The following is a 22408-nucleotide window of genomic DNA, read 5'->3' as shown; positions in this document are numbered from 1 at the left end:
TTATTTCTATTTAAGTCACAGAGAAAATTTTAAAAAGTTGAAATTCTCTCATGCACTGAAACTACTTTTGATAAAGAATAATTTATGTTGTACTGGGGAAGGGGGTGGTTTGTTATGTCAGGATACTGGAAATGCTCTTGTGGTGCGTTTTTAACCCAATGGTACTTTTCTTTCTCTAGGAATTCACTTCTCCTTCCCTATCCTCAGTCTCATACTTGGCAGTCTTCACAGTATATTTTTGAAACTATGTGCCCTTTCCTCCTGTCTGAAGGATTAGATAAGGAACTTGAATCACAGAGCCACTTATCATAGGTGACACTCCTAACAACCCAGGCTTAATGCTGTAAAATTGCTTTGTTTAAACAGAAGTTCAAGAAATAATTTCAAGCAGTTTAAATGCTTTTTAAAGAATATTACTTTTATTCAACTTGTGTACATAAAGTTAGCCATGCCTTGTACCATGTGATACTAAGTGATTAGTGACTTGGTTTTCATTAATGACAGCACGATTCTTATCTGCATTTGAAATACAGTATCACGCCCTGCCATGTATTTAGTACTTTACATGTTTCTAACTTTTTTTTAATTGTAGTATGATAATCTTTGGCCAACAGGCCCCACAGTTAGCTTGCATTATAGAAAGTCCAATAATATTTGGATATCCTGCTCTTTAGAAAGTATAATCCAAAATTGCATACTTGTTAGCCATTTCCTGGGTTTTGAAATTATTAAAATGAACGATCAAACATTCCTTTATTTCAAAAATCAAAACTCAAATATTTGTCCTAATACCATTAAAATTTCCCTCTTGCTGGTTTTAGGTGAGATAGTCTTATAAAGGTTCCATTGTGAAGGCCCCTAATGTCTTCATCCCGATTCAACCCTGGTGTGTTCTCCCCCTTGGTGCTAAAATGAATGGAGAGGAACTCTTGGATGGTGGGGAAAGTCATTGCTTTACACCAACCAAGACAGGAAGCCAAACAGTGTTTCTCCTTCGGAGGTGTCCTAATTAAGTAGGCTGAGCTCACTGAGTAGGTCTGAGACTGTGGAGAGGACAGCCAGCATCTGTTCAGATCTCCTACAGGCTCATCCAGAATGTGGCAACAGTCTTTCTTTTAAGCAGAAAGCAGCCTCATGTAAAACTACCAGTCTGAGCCCTCAAGAAGACCACTGTAGATTGAAAAGGGAGCACTCAGGATGTAAGACACAGAGCAGCTGAGGCTCTTTATTGTTTGGGCTTCCATTCCCTCTCCTAATAGTTTTCTCCCGAGAAAGCTAATCTCGTAAGTCAGGCAGACATTTAACTTTGAAGTACACAAACCATGCCAAGATAGTGAATGGGTACAACATGGGCAGCTTGTATAAACTTACCCTGGGCAACTTTTACCCTGAGTCCTTATAGCTGCTTTCTGGACTAACTACTCCGGTTTCTATTTTCAATAATTATGTCTGTTCTCACAAATATTCTTTAACTCAAACGAACAGTTAGTTGGCTGGCTGTTTCACTTCATTTATACCAATTCTATTTCCTTTGCCAGACATGGTGGCACATACCTTTAATTCCAGCACTTAGGAGGAGACAAAGACAGGCAGAGGCAAATTTGTCTACTTAACGAGGCCAGCTAAGGCTACATAGTTTATCTTTAAAAAAATAAAAATTAAAAAAATAAACAAAAACAATCTATATTTTTTTAAACTTACCTAGAACCTTAGGTATGTTTCACTAGAGTAGATGTCTTCTCTAACCAAAATTCTCAGAAAATCAAAGATCACATATCCTTTTTATTTGAGTATTTCTGTAGTACTCATTCCACGTCAACAATTGTCTCTGGGGAAGGTAAAACTTACATGCAGATCCCAGCTATACACTGACCGGCTTGTGACCTTGGACTAAGGTATGAAACTTTCTGTACCTGTTTCCTCACCTGAAAAAATGAGGATAATTGCGTCTCTGAAATAATTGTCTCTATGAATATGGAATGAGTTACTTCATGTGCACAGAACAGTGCTAACATCTAATAAATTAATGACTCAGCTGCTAATACCTGGGATGCCTTTGAAGCAGTGATATTTACCTGATACCCTAAATGAAAAGGCATTCGAGTTTTATGCTAGAGGCAAGAATAAATAGTTTGTCCTAAAATATTTAGCCTTTTTAGCTTCTTAGAACATGCTCTCACCCTAAAGTGTGGGAGAGATCGACTAAGTTATTGTCTTATCATTTAATTGTTAAACTTAAGGTCTTAGCATGTTTTGTTTTATGTTGTGTCATGTTGTGTTATGTAGTGTAGTGTAGTGTCGTGTTGTTTGGAGACCAGGTCCCACTGTATCACTATGTCTGACCTAGAACCTAACTTTAGATGAGGTGGTCTCAGCCCCACCAAGATCTGCCTGCCTCTGCCTCTGCCTCTTGGGTGCTGAGATCAAAGACACATACCACCATACCACCGTGCCATCGTGTCTGAAGTTATTTAGGGACTGGAAAGATGGCTTAAGACCATCTTTCCCACATGGAAACTTAAAATCACCTGTATGTCCAGTTCCATGTGACCTGATGCCCTCTTCTGACCTCTTAGGTCACTTGATGCACATGGTACATAGACATATATTCAAGCAAAACATGCATATACATAAATAAATCTCAGGTAAAAAAATGTCATTTTAAAAATAAATAAATATAATTTTTTCCTTTAAAATTTATTTTCACTCTTCCTTCCTATAGCTTGTAAAATCGTATTTAGACACATTAAAGACAAGTCAGACAAAATAGCAAGCAGTGATTAGAGATGAATGTTTTGCAAGTTTAATTTTTTAATTTTATTTTTAATTTTTTAAAATTTTCTACCATGAGTATCTGTCTTATCATCAATTAAGGTTATTTGAAAGGCACCTGATTATTGATTTGTTTCGGAAATGTTAAAATAATACTTTCAGATTTTGTATTAGACACAAATAACAGGTTTTTTCCTAATTTGTTTTCCTAACCAATTCAATACTTCATGATTAGTTAGATGAAATTTGTTTCTCAGCTGTTGAAAAGAGATTTAGTGAATGAGCCACAAACATCAGACTGATGAGATTTATATTATAAATTACCAGTTTAGTGAAAAAAAATATATATATAATATAATATAAGATATACTTAACTTCATAAACTTATGTTACGTTAAGACTTACTGTTACCATCAGAAAGCATTTATTAAATATTGGTTATGAGAAACTGGCCTTTCAGCCCACAGTATGTTTGGATTTATGTAAAAAAATTTTAATTTGTTTCTACTCTGTGAAAGAGTTTTTCACCATTGTTTTAAGTACAAATATTAAATATCTACATTTTAGCTGAGTGATAGTTAATACAAAATGTTTTTCTCTGAACAAACAGTGATGGATGTTAAATTTTCTTTCTTTACTCTTAACTGATATATCATTTCTATTTTGTTTAACAGTATACACATATTACAAAAGGATTAATACAAGAGCAAGTTCATGTTACCAGTACAGTTTAGGGGGAGTATTCTATAAGATATTGAACAGAATTTTCACAAGGGAGTGCCTTAGGGAAAACAATATTTTCTTTAAAGTGCCTGTCATTCTTATTTTTAATAAATCCACTGTTGGCCAAGGATACTGTCACAGTTAATTTATGCTGCTTGTGAATGAAATTTTAACGTAAAACTAGACTGGAGTGAGTGGGGTAAATGGATTAATTAATGTCAGTCCAAAGGTGGTGTGATCCATGACTATATCTTCCCTTTCACACTGGATCTTCTTAGATCTCAGAAGGAGAAAACGGTGAAGTTTAACCTTGATCATCAACTTGACTGGATAGGAATTAGTGAAGTGAATTGGGAAGAAGGAAGCCTGCTGACACAGGCATTCTTTTTCTCTGTTCCTTGGCCACCATGTGTGACACTCCACTCTGCCCTTCCTTCCATGCTGGAATGAAACCTCTGAATCCGTGAGCCAAAATGAACTGTCCTTCAGGACAGGGCCACCTGCTGTTCTTTACTGGACATTCCTATGGTTTTCACCTGTCTATTCATACACTGTTTCTTCATTAGGAATCTCTACCACCTTTATCTTGGGGTTTTCAGTCCACACACTATATCTACTACTGGATGTAACCACTGCACACCACTTTCTATTCCTCAAACATAGTAATTTTCCCCCTTATTCCAGACCTTTATTTTTTTTTTGTCACAGTATTCTTTTTCTTTAAGGAAAATCACAAACATTTACACATCCATATGTGTAAGAATTCTACTCCGTTTCACAAGACCATTAATTCTCCAGTCTTACTGTCTCAGAATCTTCATTTTAGAGATGGTTTCATTCTCCTTTTTCATGTCACCGATTGACAAGTACAACTTTTCCTCTGTAAATGATTATTGTGCTGGATAGTTTAGATTTCCTATTACCATTATCTCCAAATGTTAATGGTGGTGTTAGTTTTATGTGTTTACATATGGCGATTAGTAGAAATGGAAAAGGAATTTTAGTGATGCAAATTCTATAGTGTACTATCCAAGTGATTCTACATTAAACCACATGACATAGTGTCTGTAGCTCTTCATTTGAAAACCTTCCTTATCAGGCTGTTTTAATAATAGAATTTTAAGAAAGATGCCACCAAGACAGGTTTCCAAAATTTGACAAGTATATGTAAGGCTATTTATTTCTTTGTTTCTGTTCTTGCTTTTAAAGAACCGCATTTGCAATGTAGATTGGCTTTCTACACATACACCTTTTTTTTTTCTTAAATAGATAACCTTGATCTTTTTAAAGAAAGTATGAGACTAATGTTCAGACTAGAAATTTAGTTCAGTGCTTTATAGGATGCTGAGCATGTGAGAGGTTATCTGTTTGATTCTCTAGCATTACTCAAAAATAAACAAACAGCATGTAGAGCACTTGCTATTTATTGGGGAAGTATGGCTACTTATTTAAAATACTTACAAAGGTCAGTTATATTACAGTGAATTCTTCCAGGTAGGACATGTATGCATGTGTGTGTTGTGTGTGGGTTGTGGTTATGTGTGGAGGTGAGGGTGTTGATGTGGCATCTCAGACATAATATCTCATAGTTGTTTCCCTTTTTTCTTCCTGTCCTTAAGTTTTTAAGGATGAAAACGTGTCTCAGTGTATTTATGTTGATTATGCTTGTAATTAAGTGTATGAATTTGAAATGTGTCATTTGATAAACTAAAGGTAGGGTTGAATGTTGTTAGACAAAGTGTTTCTTTTGTCCATGTCCAAAGTGAAGCAGTGTAGCAAAGCACAGTGGAGGAGATAGCAGGGTGCACAGTACCAGTCTGGTTCTTACAGAGGATGGTCTAGAGGATGCAGTTTCAGTGCACAGCTAGAGGGACAGGAAGTCCGCTGCATCGAAGCCCCCACTGACAGTCAGTGCCTGAGGCTTTGGGATAGTTTCTGTCACTTTAGAATTAAAGGAGGATGAAAATTAAAATTTATTATCAGTGGCATAATCTCATCAGCCTTTATCTGCTAACATTTGATCTAGAACCACTGGTGTCCTTTGTAAAAACTTTTCAGCGTTACAAAAGCTTGTTTTTAATCTGTTTTTCTTTTTTTTTAAGAATTATTTATTTATTTATTTTTTATGTATATGAGTACACTGTAGTTATCTTCAGACACACCAGAAGAGGGCATCAGATCCCATTACAGATGGTTGTGAACCACCATGTGGTTGCTGGGAATTGAACTCATGACCTCTGGAAAAGCAGTCAGTGCTCTTAACCGCTGAGCCATCTCTCCAGCCCTTTTTCTTTTTTTTTAATGAAAGAATTTTCAGTAATGCTTAGAAATCTTTAGTGTGCTTTAGTGTGCTAATTGACATTCATGGAAGAATGTTCTTAGACTTGGGTAACAAAATACAATTGATATTCTAAGCTTAGTTACCATCATAGATTCTTTTTTTTTTTTCTTTTCTTCTTCTTCTTCTTCTTCTTATTTTTTTTCGGAGCTGAGGACCGAACCCAGGACCTTGCGCTTGCTAGGCAAGCGCTCTACCACTGAGCTAAATCCACAACCCCACCATCATAGATTCTTATAAGCAAAGACTTTACTTCATAAAAGCTAATCAATGGTCTTACTAAAATTAGCAGTTAGTTTAATCTCCTTAATGATCTGTTTCTCTATCAGATCAATTTAATAATATAGTGAGAAAATGTTTGTTTAAAAAGGACTGAATAGGGGTTGGGGATTTAGCTCAGTGGTAGAGCACTTGCCTGCCTAAAGGCCCTGTTCGGTCCTCAGTCTGGGAGGACTGAATAAATCCAATCAATCACTTTATGTTTTTGGCACATTCATTTCTTGATGTGTTTTGTTGGTTTTTGTTTTGTTTCTTCTGTTCTTTTTGAGAAAAAAAAAACAAAAACATAAATCTATCCAAAAAACCCGCTCCTTGCACATGCATACTTTTTGTCCTCAGCAGGGCCACTAATTATCCACTAATATATGCTGATTAAATAGAATTCTGAGATTTTCTGGTCACATAGAGCTTAATTAAAAATACAGAAATATATCATTATTTACAATAAACTCAAAACAAGATTCAACTCATTTTGCCTTTATAGGTTATCAAGTTATGCCCAACCAGCAGCAAAACTACCAAGGAATAGTTGGAGTTCAGTCACCGCAGAGTCAGAGCCTCATGGGAGGCCAGCCAAACAGCACTGGACCTCATATCCAAGGAGTAGTCATCCCCTACCCCTCAGTGCCATCGTATCAGGTATGTTTTCTCTCAGCTGCTTTAGCGTGAAATGGTCTCAGATCAACTGGATCGATAGCTGTGGTACAGCCTCACCTAGCATTTGAGAAGCCGAGACAGAAAGATTTAAAGTCAGTCAGGGCTCACACAGAAAGCTCTATGACAGCCTGACTGCATTGTGTTATTTCTGTTCTTTTGGTTTTGGTTTGAGATTTTGAAACAGGGTCTTACTTTGTATTTGGCCTTGGCCAGCCAGCGTTGACTGCGCAGCCTGCGCTGGCTTCAAGCCCATGGTTGTCCACATGCATTTGCTGTCACTCTCAGCTCTTCTGTCCCTTTAATGTCCACGAAGTGCTCTTGTAAGAGAGCACCATCCTACATGTTTTGTTAACTGTATCAACTTCATTTACCCTCCGCCTATTACTTTATTCATAATACTTAATACTTGCTATATAAGCAAGAGTTTACTATATTGTTCACTTTTCTAAAAACTCTGTCTTTGGGGAGAGAGAGGAATAGAAAGGAAAATAAAAGCAAGGACTAAGTGTTTGATGTGACAAAATGTGGTTATGCTGACCATCAGTCCATATTTGCAGGATTGGTATGTAAGTGCCATTTCCCAAATGAGACCACCATTTACTTCAGTCTCCAGCATGTTATGATTAATCATATATTTAAAGTGCCGGCTAGTCATGGTGGTGCATACCTTAACTTCCTGAATAGGAAGCAGAGGCACGCAACTCTCTGTGAGTTCAAGGCCAGCCTGATCTATAAAGGACTGCCAGAGCTATATTGTGAGATCCTGACTCAAACCAAAATTAAAACCAAAGAAAACCATGGAAGGCCAAGCATGATGGTACATACATTTCCTTTTTCTTTTTTTTTTTTCTTTTTTTCGGAGCTGGGGACCGAACCCATGGCCTTGCGCTTGCTAGGCAAACGCTCTACCACTGAGCTAAATCCCCAACCCCGGTACATACATTTCATCCCAGCACTTGGGTGGCAAGAATAAACACACATCTCAGTGAACCAAAAGCTAGCCTGGCCTACATAATGAGTTCCAGGTCAACTAGGGCTACATAGTGAGAGTTTGTCTCAAATAAATAAATGAAATCCAAATGTCACAGTCTGATTTATAGATCTTGAAGGTTCATTGTTCCCCAAATAAGCAGATATCTTTATTATGATGTGACATATTTTCAGAAATTTGCTTTTTCCTTTTCCTTTAGGGGCTGTCCTAGTTGTCTGTGTTACAGTGATAAACCCCAAGACCAAAAAAAAGCTACCTGGGGAGAAAAGGATTTGTTTCATCTTACAGCTTACAAACCATCTATCAGAGAAGGAGCTCCAGCAGGGTAGAAACTTAACGCAGAAATCATGGAGGAATGCTGCTTTGTGGCTTGCTCCTAGGCTTAAATACCTGTCTGCTTTACATAGACCAGGCCCACCTGCCCACTAGTGGTTGGGTCCTCATACATACATTAGTTATTGATGAAATTCTGTGCAGCCATGCCCAAAGGCAAGCGTGGTGAGTGCAAGTGTGAATGCGTGGCCCGCATGCCAAGTCGGCAGGAAGTAATCTGTAAGTGCTTTTGATTTCATAGCCTCCTGGTTTTTCATAGCTGAGGAATGGAAAGTTAGGAAATAAGTTGAAAGGTCATTTTCATTCAAATAGAAAAAAATTAAACTTACAGTGAAGAGAAACTACATAGATTCTATGTAAACATAGGTAAACATATTGGTGATCTTGTTGTACAGACTAGTAACAGAGAGACCGTGCGTGAAGCAGTGAGCATCTGAAAGGCCTGCTGGCAAAGACTGGGAAGTTAGAAGCCTTCAACGAGTGTTCATGGTGGTGCACAGGCAAAGGTGGATATCTGTGAGTCCAAGGCCAGCCTGATCTACATAGTTCCAGGCTAGCCAGGGTTACACAGAGAGATCCTATTTTAAAATAGCCTTCAACTATTTTTTAATAGTCCAGGCATAAATTAGTTATAAAGTTATTCAGAGGATAGGAAGGATATAAGCAGGTATATATCTGTGATAAAGTAGTCAGGCGTGTCTAGCCTTGAAGACCATTGATAATACATGGGAATTACAAAAAGGAGACATATGCTTCCTTGTGTCTTTTACAGTACCATTCATTCACGACCTAGTCAGATAGCTTCCCATTACCTAGACAGTCAGGGTAGGCACCAAGCCAGAACAGAACCACTCCACTACCTTCTGATGTTCTAACCCAGAGCATCAAGCGGCTTACTCTGCTGCTATTGCTGCTGCTGCTGCTCCAGCTGGAGATGCGGGTAAAAGAAACTTGCCCTTGGATTTTAGGAACTCGCAGTTCATTGAGAGAAATGTAATTTTAAATAAAGTATAGCTTTGTTAGTATATTTTGTAGTTGTTGCCTTTTTGTTATTGTTGTTGCCTGTTGTTATTGTTGTTGTTTAAGACAGAGTTTCTCCATGTAGCTTTTACTGTCCTGGAACTCACTCTGTAGCCCAGGCTGGCCTCCATCTCAGAGATCCTCCTGCCTCTGCCTCCCAAGTGCTGGGATTAAAGGTGAATGCTACCACCGCCCAGTGAATATAGTAATTTTTAGATGGAGCTGGATATTCAAAATAGTTCCTGGTTTTTAAAAGGCATCTTGTTCTGGGGATTGAAGTATTATGCTTGCACTACAATATGCATTTTTCACAAGGTCTCATGGTATATCAAGCAGTCCTCACACTGGGTAAATGGCTAGAGGAAGTGTTATATCCATCTGTGAGTAGAAGCTTCCTTTGTCATGTTTCTACCATTTTAGGCAGATGAGTTGAATAGTGATAAACTATCATCTGAAAATCATGCCAGGCCAAATACTACATCCTTAACAGTGTGTTCCAAAGCAACACATTCTCAAGCAGCATCCCTTCTCTCTCTCTCTTTTTCAGATTTTGTTTATTTTGTTTTTTTGAAATCATCTAACTATGTAGGTCTGGCTGTCCCAGAGTTTAATTAGACCAGGCTAGCCTTGAACACACAGAGATCTGCCTGCCTCCTCCTCCCAAGTGCTGAGATTAAAGTAATGTACCATTATTCCTGGCAGGTTTTTTTTTTTCTTGTTAAAATATATTTAAGTGCTGGAGAAATGGCTTAGTATATTTTGCTTCCTTTGCAGTTATCAGGATCTGAGGTCCATCTTCACCCACACAATGAGCTATGCACTGTGATTTCAGTGCTGGGGAGATGTAAACAGGAGAGTCCCTGGGGCTTGCTGGTGCAGCCAGCAGCCTAGTGAAACTGGTGAACTTTGGTTCAGTGAGAGATTGAGTCTTAAAAACCTAAGCTGGAGAGGGATTGAGAACACCTGGTGTCTGTCTCTGCTTCTGGTATATAAGTCTATACATCTACACACAGTGTGCAGACACAGACTCACTTAAGGGGCTTCAGTCAGCTGTGTCATTTTTTCACTGTAACTTATACAATTGGAGATAATCTCAGAAAAGCATATACCTTCTCAGTAAACAAAAAGACTGAAATGTGTTATATTTTACACAAATGGATAAATCAGTTTGTTTGTTTGTTTGTTTGTTTGTTTGTATCTAATTTGAAATAAATGCACCAAAGGGAAAGTAGCTGAGAGTTGAGTCTGAATTGAGGTGACTGGGTGCAGGTTGCATTTCAGGAAAATGTCACATAAGGAAGACTTAAAGGTTAATTAGCTCTTTAAGCTGGGTTTCAGTGTGTGCTCACTACTGGAGTGCAGCACCCCTTCAGAGAGTTACCTCATTCTAATCCGCTTACTGAGAAAAGAAGATGCTGCCGGTCACAACTGCACACCTGTAATGCGTGTACTTAGGGACAGAACCAGGAGGACGACAGCCAAGTGTCAGGCCAGCCTGGTTTGCAACACAAATTTACGGCCAGATAGAATAGCAAGTCCCTGTCTCAAAGAAGACCTAAGAAAACTGAAACGCAACAGAGTTCCCAAGGACTTATGAAAAGCACTTTCCTGGGTTGTCGGGAGGTTTAATGAGGTAACTCACAGAGCGTTTGGAAGCTGGCAGAAAGTGCTCAGTAGTGTTACCCTATCGTTACCGTCACGAGTTATGTGTGAGGTGTACCTAATAAAAACACAATAGCCCACTGTAGTTTTGTGATGCATTTATAAATCAGCAAACCTCATCATGCTTTGTGGTTTCTGATTTAGAAACAAGAGAACTGAGGTAGACAGTGTTAAGATCTACCAAGACCATCCAGTGTCAGATGCTTGCTGAGCTAAATCTTTAGGTGTTCTGTCTTCTATCAGATCAGCCTGTCCTTGCTTATACTGAAGACACATTTCCAGCTTTTCTGATAGGGAACTGAGCTACCCCAGAGCAGTTACATCATTCACCAGCGTCAGAGCTAAGTGAGGAGACCGTGGACAGCTGAGTCTGGACAGCTGAAGCTCCACGGCTTGGCATGACGTGGTGTGCTTAACAGATGCCCTCCTAAGCCCTTGTCAGCTTGTCTGAGGTGGAGTTGATGTCTCTTCCTCGTCACAAGATCACCGTTTTTGCTCAGGCTTTTTTAAAATAACTTTGTTAAGGATAAATCATGTCTTTCAAACTTGAATACACTTAACCTATTTTATGATTCATAAGAGTCAATCAAAACTAGTAGCTGCCCCAAGGGCACGTAGACCATTGTGGTGATGCTGTGGTGAGCATGTTTTAACTGGTACTGCCTTACACATTTAGAGGATCTTGACATGAATATCTGCAAGGCTTAGAAAATTCTTTTTTCTCTTTAAATTGTCTTTCAAATTTTAGGTTTCACTGCCTCAAGGTTCTCAAGGAATTGCCCATCAGACTTACCAACAGCCTGTTGTGTTCCCTAATCAGTCTAATCAAGGATCTCTGCCCACAGCAGGAATGCCAGTCTACTACAGTGTCATTCCACCTGGCCAACAAAGTAATTTAAGGTGAGTCTGACTACAAAGCCTACTCCTCCTGCCTTCCCACTGTTCACCAGGCTTGTGTTCCACTGCTCCATCGAAGGTTGACCAGAGAGCTACAATTAACTGAATTTCTAAGATCATTTTCTCTTATAAAACAGAAAGGGTATGATGCTGTTTGTTTAATAATTGCTTTAGGTTTATTTATTTTTATTTTATGTCTGTGTTTTTATGCCCAGAGTGGTCAGAAGAGGGCATTGGGTCCCCTGGAACTGAAGTCACAGATGGCAGTGGACCTCCATACAGATGCTGGGAGCTGGAGGCGGGTGCTGTGCTAGGGCAGCTGTGCTCCTCCCTGCTCAGCCATCCTCAAGCCCTTTCTTAGTGATTCTTACACATTTGCATAAGCTGATCATCCCAGCCCCTGTAAAGTAGAGCTGCTATACAATAAAAACGGAAATTTGTGTGGATTTAAAGTCTTTGAAAATACAGTCTGGAAAGATGGCTAAACAGTTAAGAGTACTTGGTGGCTCACAAGTCCAACTTCATGGGATCTGATGCCCCTGGCCCCACAGGCACTTGTACTCATGTGTACTTAGCCACATGCAAACATCTACATACTGGAACCCACTATCAGACTTGCCTCAGAATCAGAGCTCCATCTGCCTTTGTCTCCCAAGTGCTGGGATTAAAGGCCTGGCCTGGCATCTTATTTCCTGGTGTTCTTCCTGTTACACTTCTGGGATTACTCTCACTGAGCGTCTCTCACTTTTTGGGGCCTTCCTAAAACCTATCTGACTGACTAGTACTAATTTACTTGTCCTTAAAAGTATTGTTCAAAAGACTTGTTTTAGGGGATTTTTCTACTATTTTACCCTTCATTTTTCCATTTTTTTTTTAATTCTGATTTTTTTTAAGATTTATTTATTGTATGTATATGAGTACACTCTTGCTGTCTTCAGACACACAAGGCAATGGCACCAGATCTCATTACAGATGGCTGTGAACCACTATGTGGTTGCTGGGAATTGAACTCAGGACCTCTGGAAGAGCAGTCAGTGCTCTTAACCTCTGAGCCATCTTCTCTAGCTCCTCATTTTTCATTTCCAAATTCAAAAGCATAATATAGATCTGCTTTGATCTGTAATCTCAGAGGGCAACCTAATGTACACAGAAACCTTTATTTAAAACTCTTTGAAAATGCTTTGTATCACAGAATCTTTATGAAATAATGATAAAGAAAGCCAGCTTTAAGCCTTTTCCTGTAAGTGTGCCCTAGTAACCCCTATATGTGCCCTAGTGACATCCCATGTGTGCTCTAGTAACCCTCGAGTGTGCCCTAGTAACTCCAAAATATGCCCCAGTAACCCCCATGTGTGTCCTTTGGCCCTACTCCTTTTAACTTCTTGAACTTTAATTATTGCTCCTACTTTTGTTTTGTTTTCTATTTGGTTTTTCTCAATCATCCTTAATATAATTTTAGTATAATATAATCCTTAATATAATTTTTAGGGGGTTGGGGATTTAGCTCAGTGGTAGAGCACTTGCCTAGGAAGCGCAAGGCCCTGGGTTCGGTCCCCAGCTCCGAAAAAAAAAACCCAAAAAAAAAAAAAATATATATATATATATATAATTTTTAGTAGTAAAGTCTGTCAATCTAATTTATATTGTTTGGTAGTTTTACCTTTGCTGTTATTAAGAAGTAAGTTTCAAACATTTAGCCTAAAAAATGAGTAAACAGTAGTAAGCCATAAATCCTCAGATATGCCAGATGAATATAGTCTTGAGATCTGTACAAAATGGTTAGCGTTGGGGCTGGAGAGAGGACTCAGATGCTCTTGTGGAGGACCTGGATTGAGTTCCCATCACCCATAACATGGTTCACAACCTTTTGAAACTCTAGTGCCAGGGAATCTGAAGCCCTCCTCTGATTCCCAGGTACCAAGCACACATACAATGGCAAAAATACACCCAAAAAAACTAAATCTTTAAAAAAAAAAAAAAAGAAAGAAAAAGAAAAAACTTTTTAAGGGAGACTTTGCAGTGCCCTGGGTTTGATCGCTGCCAAAAGAAAAATGTGTGGACACACCCTTTTATTCGGGTACTTTGGAGGCAAGAGGCAGGGTCTGGCAGATTTCTCCTAGTTCTAGACCAGCCAGAGCTGCATATTGACATCCAGAAGATGCCAGACATGGTGACATTATGTCTTTGATCCCAGGACTGGGGAAGCGAAGGCAAGTAGAGCTCTGAATAATAGGCTAGCCTAGTCTACACAGTTCTAGGCCAGCTTGGGCTATGAGACCTTGTCTCAAATATAAATGAATGAATTAATGAATGAGGAAATAAGTAAATGCGGAAATAAATGAATACGTACACAATAATAAAAAAGAGAAGTGGGGCTGGAGAGATGGCTCAGCGGTTAAGAGCACTGACTGCTCTTCTAGAGGTCCTGAGTTCAATTCCCAGCAACCACATGGTGGTTCACAACCATCTGTAATGGGATCCGATGCCCTCCTCTGGTGTCTCTGAAGACAGCTACAGTACTTGTATATGATAAATAAATAAACCTTTAAAAAAAAAAGAAAAAGAAAAAAGAAAAGTGAATGTTATGGTGAGTTTCTTGTTAAATGTTTTTGCCGTAAGTATTTTTTATGAGCAAACTAGTGTACTCTTAGCTGCAGTGGCAATCACAATGTGGGTTTTGTAACAAAAACAGTAAGTAGCAAAAGATTACAATTCATTAAGTGAATAAGGTAAGTCTTCTTTTTACTGCTAAATTGTCTTCTCAGAACATCTCATTTCTTCCTTAAAAGGTAGAACCTTTTTTGTTTTGTATGTAGGAGGGCATAATGTGGGCACACTAGTATGGAGATCAAGGGACCTCATGATTAGACATGAGCGTGTGAATGAGATCAGGTGATGGACTCTCTGTGGGCCAAGGAAACCAGAAAAATTCTCCAAGCAGTTGCTTAAGCTTTATTATTTCTATAGGTCATTCATACTCATATAATATGTTCTGGGCATAACTAACAGCAAAGTGTGTGTGTGTGAGTGTGTGTGTGAGTGTGTGTGTGTGTGTGTGAGAGAGAGAGAGAGAGAGAGAGAGAGAGAGAGAGAGAGAGAGCGAGAGAACAACATTCTTACCTTGTGAGCCATTTTTTTCAGCCCCTCAAGTCACTTTAACCCTCCCTTTAATTCCTTTCTCTTTCCATTTAATTGAGCTGTTGGCTTACTACCACCTAAGCAGCAAAGATAATTGTTATAATTAAGGAATCAGCCTGAATTTCATATAAATTTGTGTGTATGTTGCCAAGACGTAAACACAAAGCTTTAAAAATGCTGCCTGCTATTATCATTGGGCATTTTTAAAACATGTAAGTATAAAAAATTAACATACAGATCTTCATGTGTTCATACCTAACACTTAAAGCAACTGCTGCATTTTCATCTGTACCTCTGCTTCTGCCTCCTTGCCTCCTTAACTAGAGTTTACTGGTTTTTGTTTTTTATAGGCTTATTTATTTTATTATTTTATGGGTATACATGTTTGCCTGAATGTGTGTGCAAGTACCACTTGCATGCTTGTTACCGTTGGAGGTCAATAGAGGGCCCTGGATCCCCTGAACTGGAGTCTTCAAACTAGGGATCAAACGTGTGTCCTTTGCAAATGCAGTAAGTGCTTTGTACTGAGCCAGCTCTCCAGCTCACCCTCCTGGAGACACCAGGGTCAGTTTTTTGTTTTTTGGTTTTTTTTTTAATTCATGAGCATTTCAGCAAATTTATCCCTAAAGATTTTTGAAATGCATATACCCATTATGCCACTCATAGTTTTCATTATTATTATTTGTAATTCCTTAAGTAAGATGGTAAGTTCTGCATGTGTCCTAAGAAATCCTGTCTCTGGACTTGACTGATCGTGTCTATTGTGTTTTCTGACATGTATCTTTGTAGTTTCTACCTCATTGGTAGTTAGGTTCAAACTAGTGTTTTTAATGCAATTATGTGAGACAGTTCCAAGAAATGGTTGACATTATTAAGTAATACTTATTTAAAGTTCTCAATAGGAAGAGGACTAGATAGGATTGATTGGGCTAATAGAAATTAAGATCCATAACTTCACATCATTAGCTTGAAAAGCTGGCTAAAAGAGAAAACCTTGAAGGTTTATAATAAAGCCATATACTTTGACTATAAATGCCATTCACAGTATTTCAACAGCTTGGGGTTGGTGTTATCCTGGAACTCACTCTGTAGACCAGGCTGCCTTCGATCTGCCTGCTGCTACCTCCCAAGTTTTGGGGTTAATTGCATGTGCCACCACAGCCTGGCTTACTACTTTTTTTTTTAAGAAATAACATTTTCTTCTAAGTCTATTTTTTTGTGTGTGTGTGAGATTATAATTTAATTCTCCCTTCCCTTTCCTAAACAAATGTTAGAATAATTTGTAAAATTCTCAGCGATAGGATTAGGAGATATGTTTTCAGTGTCTCAGTCAAGTGCTATGAACATAAAGTTGTTTTTATTGATTGATTACAATTCAGAGAATAGTTAAATTAGGTTTGCTTCTGTCAACCAATCTGAAAAATAATACCCATCTAAATAAATTTGGAGAAATGTTTATTTCAAAGATTACTTGGTCATCTGCATCTCACTGTGCTGTTTTCTGTGTTTGGTGTTTTTCCCTATAGCTCTGCAGTCGGTTACTTACAACATCCTGGGTCAGAACAAGTACAGTTTCCTCGAACCACATCACCATGCAGCTCTCAACAGCTCCAAGGCCACCAGTGTGCAGGTAAGCCTAGACATAGACTGATGCAGGGCTCAGGGGTCATTCATTGAGGATAGCTAACTGGTTCTCAGCTGGCTGGGTGGTAACATGCACCCCAAGGTCTCACGTCCTGTGTTGAGTCAGGTTGTCATGCACAGCTCACTCCTTCCTTTTCTAATACTAGGTTCATTCTTCTGCCTTCATTCTCCCCTGTCTATGGGGTTAGTAATCTTGGGGAACCTTTCCTAAGCCCTCTTGATTATTCTCTAGATTTTTTTCGGTAATCAAATAGGCCTAAGACCTCAATACTGCCTTTTTGCTAACACCTAGTGTATCTTCCTTCTGCTGTAACAAAATCATGTAGCCGGTTGTTTACTGGACATCTCCACCCAAAAGTTCAAAGCCATGTCAGACTCAATATTTTTCTCTCCGTTTTACTTAGCTTACCACAGCCTCCTTATTGTGACCAGTGCAGAGGCCTCAGACTCATGACTCTTCTGTGACTCCTGTGGTACTCATGAAGTCCCTATGTCCTTACGGCCAGAAGTTTCTTTCTCCCCCAACTGTGCTGGTTTTTGTGTTCTTTTCATGTCTTGGCAGTAATCTCTTAAGTATTTTATGTTTTCCTCAGTTTCATCTATTTCCCCAACACAAAAATTATTAAAAATTACTGTCCTGAAACAGAAATTTCTTCATGTCATTCTCTGGTCAGTTAAGAGGACTAGCTCTGTTCTTCCAGAGGACCCTGGTTCTGTTCCTAGCACCCACAGAGTAGCTAACATCTGGCTTTCATTTCCCTCTTCTGTCATCCTCAGGTACTGCGTGTACACGGTCCATACACACAGACAATACCATACACACAGCATGCAAATTAATTTAAAAAAGAAAAAAATGGGTAACTCAATGTACTACCTTTTTTCCTTTCCCACTATCAAGTACATGTGTGCTCAAATATGCAGAACCTTATTTCATATTACAATTTTTTCTTTTTACCCCTATTTGTTCTGAGTCTCTGTAGCCAAATTAGCCTATAGCTCAGTCTGCCTGAGGCTGGCCACAAATTGAAGGCTCTTTCCTATCTCTGCCTCCTGAGTGCTGACTATTAAAGCTTTTCATAGCAGAAGTACTTGTTTTACTGTTCTTCCTTCTCCTAGGAATGCCTGTTCCCCAGAGCCTCCCTGTCAGATGTTTCTCCAGATGTTTAAACTTTTCATGCTGCTCTCTGCTTCTATAGGAGCTTATTCAAACCTTAGCTTTGCACTGTATTTCCCTGTGGTGTTGTGTTGACAAACAATAACTGATTGTCAGTAAGTGTCTAACTAGCAGTAACCAGCCAGGCCACTTTTCAGTTGAGGCTCAGGATACCTTTGAGACATCCTCTCAGTCAGGCTGGTTCTACGTAGGGATCTAGAAGACAAGGGCATGGATCCTATCTCACACAGCTTAATAGTCCAGAAGTAAGGCAAAGTACAAACTTACCATGAAAAATGGACCTAGGATATGACTCAGTGGATACAGGCACCAGCCACCTGAGCATGACAGTCCAGGCTTGACCCATTTAGTAACACATATTTTTTTTGTTTTGTTTTTTAGTGCAAAGTATGGTGGTGCACACTTTTAATATAGTACCTAGGAAGCAGAGGCAGGCAGAGCTCTGAATTCAAAGCCAAACAGGGTCTCAAAATAAGATCCTGTCTCAACCACCACCACCCCTATTATATACCCACCCAATAAATTAAGTTAGTAAGTAAGTGAGATCCTGGCTATCGCAGCATGCATGTGTAATCCCAGTGTTGCTAGGGTAGGTAGAATGCAGAGAGTGCATCACTGGGCAGTCCACCTGTACAGCACAGCCAGAGACCCTGCTGCCTCAACCAGGTGGAAAGCAAAACATGACTTGGAAAAGTTGTCCTATCTCCTCACGTGCACCATCATTCACATTCATGTACCCTTGGGTGTGCACGAATACACACACACAAGAGCTATAGCAGTAGTAAGAGAGAAATAAGATACCTTTGTTTTCTTATCTCTACTGCACAATTATCAAAGTGTTTATTATGGATACACATGTGAAGGTCAGAGAGCAACTTTCAAGAGTTATTTCTTCCCCCATGTAAGTCCTATAGATCAAAGTCAGGTTATCCAGCTTGATGCCAGGCACCCACAAGTACTAAAACTGGGCTCTCTGACCCTCTTGGGCCATATTTTCTCTAATCAACCTGTACATGAGTAACATTTCCTCCTATTTTTGGTATTTTTGTTCTTGGTTTGCTTTGGTTTGCTTTTTGTGAAAGGCTCTCTCAATGTAGTCCTAGCTGTCCTGGAACTCTCCATATAGACCATGCTGGCCTGAAACTCTGAAACTCTCAGAGATCTGTATTGAAGGGATTACAGGTATGCACCACTATGATCAACCTTCCTTCACAAACTTTGTCTTTATTTGGAAAAGTTGGGAGCATGCACACACACACACACACACACACACACACACACACACACACTGTTCTCTACAAGGTCATTTAAGATGTCTAAAGGATTCCTGCTTTTTATTTTGTTTTGGCATTTTGGGTTTTTTAAGGTTTTGTTGTTTCTTTGCTTGGTGTGTTGTTGTTTTTTCATTTTTTTTTTTTTTTTTTTTTTTTTTTTTTTTTTTTCGAGCTGGGGACCAACCCAGGGCCTTGTGCTTGCTAGGCAAGTGCTCTACCACTGAGCTAAATCCCCAACCCCGGTGTGTTTTTTTTTTTTTCTTGAAGCTTTGGACTTTTGTTTGAAGTAAGTTCATATTACATAGATACGTAGACCGGGCTAACTCCGGCATGATCTTTCAGCGTCTGTGTCCTAAGTGCTGAGATTCCAGGTTTGTAACCTTCTCCAGAGGTTTTGTTTTAATGCCTTTTTAAACACACACCACTTGTATGTAGCAGGTATCACTGGAACTTAAATCTGACTTGTATACATAGTTGTAGAAACTAATTCAGAAATACAGGACAAATGCTGTTTTCCTAGTGTTCCAAACACCAGCTAGTTGTTGAGATGACTGGTGTCAGTGCACTAATTCTCGGGATTTCCAGCTTTGCCACAGCAGCCACCTGGTGGAGGAATGGTGATGATGCAGCTCAACCTACCAAACAACGCACCGTCCCGGGCGCACTCACCCCCACAGTGGAAGCAAAACAAGTACCACTGTGACCATCAGAGAGGGCAGAAGTGTATGGAAGTGAGCCACATGGACAGTATTGTCCAGGTAAGACAGACTGTTACCTGTCTGGTTCTGAGTTGGGTCTCACCGTGTAGCCCTGGCTGGTCTGGAAATCATGTTGATCTGCTTGCCTCTGCCTCCCTAAGATTAAAAGCAACAACCACTACTTGTAGCTTGGTTTGTCATTTAGAAACAACATTTTTATCACATACCATGATTTAACATTGGATTTGAAATCCTAAGAATAATAGAGACATTTTGAACATTGTTTACTTCCAGATATTTATATCAAAATTCAAATCTTATTTTCCAACTTATAAAATGAGGTCTTTTGTAGCCTAGGCTGGCCTCAAACTCTTTATCCTTTAGCCTCCTAAGTACTGGGATTACACAAGTACAACTCTGCCTCATTTTCATTCATCAACTTATTTATATCCAAAATAAATTTGATCGAAAGCATATCAGAAGAGAGCTGGTCATGCTAGTTCATAACTTTAAATGTGCAGCATTCAGAAAGCTAAGGCAGAAGAATTTAAGTTTGACAAAGGAAAAAAATTGAGCACCAGATGTCTTTTTCTTTCTTTTTTTAAGATTTATTTGTTTGTTTTATGTAAGTACATTGTACACTGTCATTGTCTTAAGACACACCAGAAGAGGGCGTCAGATCCCATTACAGATGGTTGTGAGCCACCATGTGGTTGCTGGGAATTGAACTCAGGACCTCTGGAAGAGCAGTCAGTGCTCTTAACCACTGAGCCATCTCTCCAGCCCAAGCACCAGATGTCTTTGTTACTTTTCTTTTGTCATGAAGAAAGACCATGACCAAGGCAACTCATAAATTAGTTATTGGGACTCAAAGTTGCAGAGGATTAGAGGCCATAATCATTATGATAGGGAACATGGTGGTGGGCAGGCGTGGCACTGGAATGGTAGCTTGGAGCTTACAGAAAGCTAACTGGGAATGGCTTGGGCTTTTGAAACCTCAGAGCCTGCCTGCCTGCAGTGACTGGTCTCCTCTAGCAAGGCCACACCTTCAAATCCTTTCCAAATAGTTCCACCAACTAGCTATCAAGCATTACAGTGTGAGCTTATAGGAGCATTCTTATTTGAACCAGCACACCAGGCATGGTGTTAGTTGCCTGTAACCCCAGCATTTAGGATTTGGCAGCAGGAAGTCCAGGAGTACAAAGTCATCCTTCGCTACATAGTGAGCTTGGCCTTACTGTGTCTGCTTGTTATTGTTGAGACCCTATCAACAAAAAACAAGTGAAAATTATCAGCAGATGCTTAAAACAGTACGTAAAAGTGTTGATGGGTAATAGTGTTACTTTAAAGAGGGTAGACAGATTAGGTATATGACTTTGAACCTAGATGAGCTGTACTTATCAGTTGTCACAAGGAAAGATGGATCAACCAAACATTTACCTTTTAATGTGGTATGTAAGGAAGGATACATCTAACATGCGCTTTTATCAGAGACAGAGACAGAGACAGAGACAGAGAAATTAGACTTAGCCAAGTGCTGGTCCACACCTTTAATCCTAGCACCCTGCAGGCAGAGGCAGGCAGGTGTCTGAATTCAAGGTCAGCCCTGTCTACCTAGAGAGTTCTGGGCCAGCTCAGGGGTAGATAAAAAATGAGACCTTGTCTCAAAAACAAAAAAAAGGGGTTGGGGATTTGGCTCAGTGGTAGAGCGCTTGCCTAGGAAGCGCAAGGTCCTGGGTTCGATTCCCCAGCCCCGAAAAAAGAAAAAGAAAAAAAAAAAAAACAACATTTTTCTACACCTAAATTTAATCAATACTTTAGGCCTGGAGGCTTATTTATACATGTATAAAAAGAACAAATTATATGGTACTAATAGGATATTGAAGAGAAATTATCCTTTTGTAAAACATCTTTATCTTTTTTTTTTTTTTTTTTTTTGGAGCTGGGGACCGAACCCAGGGCCTTGTGCTTACTAGGCAAGCGCTCTACCACTGAGCCAAATCCCCAACCCCCATCTTTATCTTTTTTAACTGTTTATTTTATGCGTATTCATGTCCATGCACCTGCATGCCTGGTGTCCTTGGAAACCAGAAGATGGTGTCAGGTGGCCAAAAGCTAAGTTACAGATGGGCGTGAATCATTATGTGCATACAGGTGTTTAGACCCCATCCTCTAGACAGTCAGTGCTCTTAATTGTTGAACCATCTTTCCAGCCCGTTCTGGGTCTGATGTTTTATTTGATTATTTAACTTTTTTTGCTTCTTTGTGAATTTCATATCATGCACCCCAGGCCCACTCATCCCTTCCTGCCTGCCCTCTGCCCTTGTAACCTCCCCCACCAAAAAGGAGGGGAAAAAAATGTCATTATAGAAGCTGTACTATGTGGCAGTATGTCACACGGTATACCCTTTTGTCCACACTTCTTTACTTGCAGTTGTTCACTGCAGTGAGTCTGGTTCCAGCCTCTGCCTTCTGCCACACCATCAATACTGGGTCCTCACCAGGACTCCTCTCCAACATTCTGTTGTTGCCCCATGGTATGGAGTGCCTGCAGATTTGCATCTGTAGCACTGACCACTAATTTTGGTGTTACAGGTTTTCTTCTTTGTTTTCCTAAACATTTTCTCAATTTTCTCTCTCCAACTCTGGTACCATGTCCCTTTCCCTACCCTTCTGTATATCTCCTCACATTCTTTCATTGCGATTGTTAGATGTATCCAGACCCGGATCCTGTGTGAGAGCAGTAGTGTTACCTGCCGAGCCTGCTCTTGAGCAGTCCGTTACTCTTTTGCCACTGTTCTTGTTCTT

The 22408-nt window shown here is 39.5% G+C and overlaps 1 protein-coding gene across 7 annotated transcripts in view; it reads left to right on the top strand.

Moving 5' to 3' along the window:
* Nucleotides 1–22408, top strand: part of R3hdm1 (R3H domain containing 1) — a 141380-nt gene that overhangs the window by 108692 nt on the left and 10280 nt on the right. For all 7 annotated transcript variants that reach the window (XM_032914913.1, XM_032914914.1, XM_032914912.1 and 4 more), the window contains 4 exons: nt 6597–6751; nt 11524–11675; nt 16337–16440; nt 19488–19660. In XM_032914913.1, the coding sequence (XP_032770804.1) occupies nt 6597–6751; nt 11524–11675; nt 16337–16440; nt 19488–19660 (584 nt within the window). The remainder of the gene's footprint in view (nt 1–6596; nt 6752–11523; nt 11676–16336; nt 16441–19487; nt 19661–22408) is intronic.

Source organism: Rattus rattus, chromosome 10 (genome assembly GCF_011064425.1).
Source record: "Rattus rattus isolate New Zealand chromosome 10, Rrattus_CSIRO_v1, whole genome shotgun sequence".
NCBI classification, from domain to species: Eukaryota; Metazoa; Chordata; class Mammalia; order Rodentia; family Muridae; genus Rattus; species Rattus rattus.
The sequence above is the reverse complement of the archived record's forward strand: the minus strand, read 5'-3'. Positions and strand labels throughout refer to the sequence as shown.